Source organism: Anopheles coluzzii, chromosome 2 (assembly GCF_943734685.1).
Source record: "Anopheles coluzzii chromosome 2, AcolN3, whole genome shotgun sequence".
Lineage (NCBI taxonomy): Eukaryota > Metazoa > Arthropoda > Insecta > Diptera > Culicidae > Anopheles > Anopheles coluzzii.
In genome coordinates, this window is record NC_064670.1 from 37,550,208 (window position 1) to 37,556,186 (window position 5,979).

The window sequence follows — 5,979 nt, forward strand, 5'->3', positions numbered from 1 at the left end:
CGGGACATGATCTATTACCACTCAGTTACGTTATCGGTGTCCTTTCTTCGGCGTCCTTTCCGATTGTGTTTACTTTCTTGGCAGGGGAATTTGTGTTCAAAAGGAAAAGCCATTACTGGGTGGTTGGTTTGCTGATGTATTGCTTTGTAAACTCATTGAATATCGCATATAAATCATGAAACATTGTTCAACTATGCAGTTAACATCTTACGTTCCTAGAAGGTGCAAATAGCATCAGTGCGAAAATGTCCTTGTCATACTGTTGCCCATCGTTAAATGTGCATCCATAGAAAAAAATTAACAAAAATCTAAACAAACTCTGAAGTAGGATGTTCGTGAATAAAAACTTATTGATCTTCAATGCCAGATTGTGTTGCATCCAATGGAATCGGAACAAATCAGAAACAAATGAATGTTTGTTACATTTTTTCTTGCTTTACTCGTGCCGTTCGTGTTATCATCTGATCAGTTGCGTGCAAAACCATATAAAACGGTTCGATTGAGGAAGTGCAAATCAGAGTAAGTCCAAACGCTCAAAATGAAATACGTGTTTGTCGCTCTGATGCTGGTAGCACTGGTGTTTGCGATCGTTGTTGCACAAGGTAATAGCCAAGCAGAATTTTAGGAAATTTATCTTCCATTCATCTTGTTCTATCTTAACTCATATAATTCCATACATAGGTATACCCATACCAAGCAGCAGTGAAGTCAAACTGAACCTGGCGAAGAGGAGCATCTCGCAGCATCGTGCAGCATTTACATCGTACTTTGCACATGACGAAAGCGACAGCATTTCTCCTGAAGATGACTAAAAATACTCCCCTAAACGCGTTTACATTTACAGCCAAATAACACAGCAAGCTGCTATAATAATAAGAAATACAAAATGACGAAAAAATCTAAATAAAAATAAACTGTATTCAACAACGAATTGTTTCGATGTCACGTGTTTTTTTATTTATATTTACCAATGTCCTTTTCGCAAATGCTGAGCTAATCTAAATGCACTGCAACTGTCACAACACTTTTCCGTTCTTAATAAATGCGTTCACAATACGCTCGACACTTCAGACAGGCCTACATTTGTGTGACTGTTTATAGCAGAAACTTTTCGATAGAAAGATTTTAGCAGAAGATATTAAAAGATAGAATCTCGTGTTACTTCGCCACTGTAAGCCACATCACCGAGTTTTGATGTTGAGATTTGACAAAATTCCTAGACACCAAAAAGAAATAAGTTTTTTTCTAAGAAAAAAAAAACTAATCACACACATAATCAATATCAAAACGAAAAATAGGAGATCCATACAGTCATACAGTCTGATCACGGAGATCGAACGGCAATCGAATGGACCAGCAGGCTTCAAATCTAACAGCAAAATATTAGAATCATTCCAATCAATTCAAATCGATGAGCGTTTAATCGATTTTTTGAAGTTTTTTAACTATTCAAAACACATTAAAATGTAAAAAATAAAATTTTCTTGTTCGAAGTTTCGTTCAAATTTCTGTGTCAGTTGCCGTTAGGCTTGCCGTTCGAACACCGTGATCAGGCTGATAGTACGTCTATGGACCTTAATGAACAATTAAAATGATAATAATAAATAAAATTCTGAATATTGAATGGTTAGGTAAAACAGTGGTTTGTTGGCATTTTTTTATGTTATGTTAAATGGTAAAAATTTATTCTCTGTGCAATAAAATTATTTGAGCCATGCATCCAAATATTTATATTTTTGTACAAATTGTATTTTATAGTAAATATAGGCCACGGGGGCGGTCCCGTAGTACAGTCGTCAACTCGAACTATTCAATAACACGCCCGTAATTAGTTCATGCCGGGAATGGACCGTCCCTCCGTAGTAAGGACTGACTATCCGAATACTTGGTATTGAATAAAGTCTTGAAAGCCTGTATAGGCCGGCATGTCCGCGTAGGACGTTTACGCCAAATAGAAGTAGAAGAAGGCTAAAATAAGGTGGGATGTTAATCTTTTCCCATAAGTAGCTTATTTCACTGTTATGAAATTAAATGAGTTATGAGATAACGCATAGTAATAAATAACTCTTATGGTTGTATCAATTTCACGTTGCATTACTTACGTTTCTAACGTTTGATACAGCTACCACAATATTGGCTAATCATATACTGAGTCGTAGTTATAAGCTCTGGATTGCCGTTTTGTTATGTAAAACAGGAAGAAGTATACTATCTCGCATTTATGTTTGTTGATGTATAGTGGCCATCCTCGTATATTTATAAAATATTTCAACGCTATATACGATTATCATCATTCGCTGTATTTCATCTTATCAGTCAGTCCACCGTCTAGCAAAGTACTATAAATATGCAGGATTAGCGAGCTGATTAAATCAGAAGTAATTTTACATTTCAACATGAAGAACGTGTTTTTCGCTCTGTTGCTGGTGGTGCTGGTTTGCTGTTTGGTTTCGGTGCAAGGTAAATATACTGCCGACAATTGTGTTTAGTGGAATTTAGATTAATTTTGATCTGTGTCTTGGACATTTTTAGGGAACGAAATCATACAAAATGTTGTAAAGAGAAGCATTCCGCTTCGACAGCTAATATTGCAGCATAATGCACTTGACGACAGCGACAGTGACTCCGGATCGCAATAAAAAGCGATTGCGAAAAATTGAAAAATAACAAAAAGAGAGTAATAAAAATGTGAAGCGTGTGTATCATGCATAACAGTGTGTTTTATTTGTAAATGAATGGTCGGATCGTATTTGTTTAGTAAAAATCGAACAAACTTTTACAGTGTTTCTCTAGCCAGCTAAACACTGTAAGCTTCATTTCCTATCCGTAAAATCCATATTCAACATTGTCAAATGAATGTCGTGTGTAAACCGAGCAACCAAGGACAGATCATTCGAGATTCCATTTTTATTGTTGTAATGTATTTTAAGGAATTGAATTGTTCGCTTCCGATGTTGGGCTGGCTACAGAAACCCTATAAAGCTTCAATCGGTCGAGTGTTGTAAATTTATTTGGTCTAAGCTATTTTATGCACAGCAATCGAGGGAAATTATAAATTTGATATTGTTTTTAAAAACGCCAAACGCTTAAAGAAGCTAAGAAGATAAGTATTATTTGAAGGACACAGTGTTTCATGTTTTGTTTATTTACCAAATCTTTATTGAAGCTATTCTTTAACACGCAATCGGCCATGATACATAATACAAATAGCAAATACAATACAAATATAAAATTTAAGACAAACATTAACAAACTTTCTATGTGGTCGTTCTATTGGTTTGTTGATGTCTTCGTATTAATATTTCCAAGCTGTATTAAGGGAAACAATTCTCTTTTTGTTCGCAGGTGACCTAGCTGGCAACCTTCGCGACGAGCATGCACATTTTTTACCAAACAATGATGACCCTCGCTTTCCCCGCATAGGCTAACAATAAACTAAAAAATGTACATTTTACGTCTCGTGACAAAATAAGAAAACAATAGAGTCGTGCAGTGTGTTATGCACAGCTCTTCCCAGCCCAGACGATGATGACCCGGAAATGGTACCGATCGCCGTTAGCGAGTAAACCCATCTTGAACGCTAGCACGCCGGGCGCGAAAAGAGCACTGGTTGACATTATCCGCCCAAGGAGTCGAAACAAAGCGAACGAATGTGTCCGCCGGGCGCAGCGCACCGTTTGTGACACTCCCGCACCTGACTAATGGTTTGGCTCGTTCGGATCGCTCGTACCAAGCAACTATCACTCCAGTTCTGCACCGCCCGTGTGATCCCACACTGCCTTGCCCGCTGCCCTCGCTCGGCCTGGCCCGGAGGATCGTAAATGATGACCGTGCATTAAGGATAGATGGGTGATGAGTTCGACAACGACAGGTCTGCCCGAGCTTCGTACACTGCCCGTGCAGTGTTTGCGTGATCGAGCTGCCAGCACTCGATCAATGGTAGGTATTGCAAAACGCACGCTATTACACTCTGCACACAGACAGAGATACGCTAGAGGTAGATGTGTGTTATTAAGCGAAATACGGCATGACCGGGTGCAACTAATTATTACACGGGGGTAAACACTTACTCTTGCGGGCTTTTGCTTCCCTCGCCGAGAGTAGAGCTGGTTGAGTCGTACAATTTCCCTATACGCGGTAAGAACAACAGCAGCAGCAAAAACAAAAGTTCACGAAGAGCACGAGGAAGGATCAAACACCACCAACCAGTGTTCACCTTCGTCATAGGAAATGCTCCTACCGTGTTGATATCACGTTGATATCGTTGATATTCGACGCATCGAGCAAGCAACATTGTTGTAATCGATCGCTCGGTGTGATTGATTTGTTCGAATTCCACTTAATGCTGCCCGTTGGGACCACCACTCGCTGGGGTGGTTTACATTATCCAGCGGCCAACACCGACCACTGCAGCAAGTGTGGCCTACTACAGAACGCTCGTATAGGAGCGAGCGCGCGCACTCGCTCCACAACGCCCCATTCCACAAGTGGGTTGAGTATTTGCGCACGGGAAAACTAATAAACAGGCCGTAATTTAGCGGCTTTGCTGAGTAAATATTTATTAGCCACCTCTGTCAAATGTGGCCACCCCGCGCGCCATGGGTGGTTGGAGGAAGCAACATGTGCTGCAAGACGAGATCCGTATCTTGGGAGGTGCCGTTTCGGTGCGTGTCGCGATAAAATGCGGAAATAATTGCAAATCGCACCGCCTGGGAACGGCCGCCCAGTAAGTTATGCAAAGTGAGCTTGCGTTATTTTATTTCTTTCTTTTTTTGCTATCTAGTTGTACCTGTTGCATGAGGTAGCGGTTCACGGGCGGTTCGAGCCTGAAGGCGATGGTTTTGAGCTGATGCAGCGATTCGAGAGCGATCGCAGCTCGAAGCGGAACCAAGCGAACCTAAACCGTGTACTATTAGCGGTTGTTAAGTCATTAAGGGCTTGCGCTGGCGGTAGAGCGCATGTTAGAGATTAGCAAACTCTCACGCCAACCCTTGCAGTGCTGAGGGCTTTGATCTGTGAAACAGGTGGTCGGCTCGGCACGCTCGGACAAGGGTGCGCAAATACGCTAAAGACAGTAATCCGAGATGCCCAATCAATTGGCGGTGTTAAAGCTTTCTGTCCGCATATCGTTTAGCTTTAGCACTCACGGTAATGGTGCACAATAACTGTGATGTTAGCTCTTGTTTCTAGGAATTGGTATGCTTAATATTTGCGAACGCTAGTTTGTTGCCCAGCAAACGTTCTCGATTTCCTAACACTTTTCTAAATACTATTCCGTCGCGCGCGACCAGAGCACCAGAGGGTGCATGATTCATGTCAGTGCCCATCGATGGCAACATTCCAGCTCTATAGACCAAGCTGCTGTTGCTGCTGTTCAAAGCTCTACCGAGCTGACTAAGCGATCGTGACACACCAGCATCCATAACGCTACAGCTTTCAAGTAGCAATCGCCTAGTATGCAATGAATGTAATTTGATAATTGATCCAGAGTATAGCCTACAGAGCCCGGTCCAAGCATCTCCGTGTGCAAGTACACACATACAGCGACACATACACATACACGTTTTACGCATAATTTGCCTATTGATTTTCACCCCACCGACACGGCCGTAAACGTTTCCGTCCAGCCGTCCGGGCGCAAACAGGTGTTTCGGTCGTGATTCTATCTCAGCTGGAATGCAAATTGCTAGAATACAGCCATACCTACCCCGCCGATGAACAAGCTCTGGAGTTCCGGAGGGCGATCCCTGTCAACGACATTCCCCTATCCCGGAGTGTCATCTTGGGATTGTCATTTAGATGAGATTCCAGGCAGTCCAGCCCCGTGCACGCTCAATGCAGCATTGCAGGTGTCATTGTATTTTGTTGCTCCCTCTTTCTTTCTCTCTCTGGTGCGTGTGTTGCATGATCTGTTTCCACCACGCTTTACCTCCGGTCCTTCCAGGCAAAGGGGTATCAAACACGCGCCGGGACAACCTC

At 41.9% G+C, this 5,979-nt stretch overlaps 1 protein-coding gene across 1 annotated transcript; it reads left to right on the forward strand.

Moving 5' to 3' along the window:
* Window positions 1–2,353: 2,353 nt before the first annotated feature.
* LOC120952759 (uncharacterized) lies at window positions 2,354–2,712 on the forward strand. Its single transcript, XM_040372242.2, has 2 exons — window positions 2,354–2,460; window positions 2,533–2,712. Exons 1-2 carry the CDS (start codon window positions 2,397–2,399, stop codon window positions 2,637–2,639), a joined length of 171 nt encoding a protein of 56 aa, XP_040228176.1. The 5' UTR covers window positions 2,354–2,396; the 3' UTR covers window positions 2,640–2,712.
* Window positions 2,713–5,979: the final 3,267 nt, after the last annotated feature.

Bases quoted from the DNA above. Each gene is read 5' to 3' on its own strand.
- LOC120952759 (XM_040372242.2), top strand. From the start codon at position 2,397: ATGAAGAACGTGTTTTTCGCTCTGTTGCTGGTGGTGCTGGTTTGCTGT. The intron at 2,461-2,532 runs GTAAATATACTG...GGACATTTTTAG, and splicing joins CTGTTTGGTTTCGGTGCAAG to GGAACGAAATCATACAAAAT.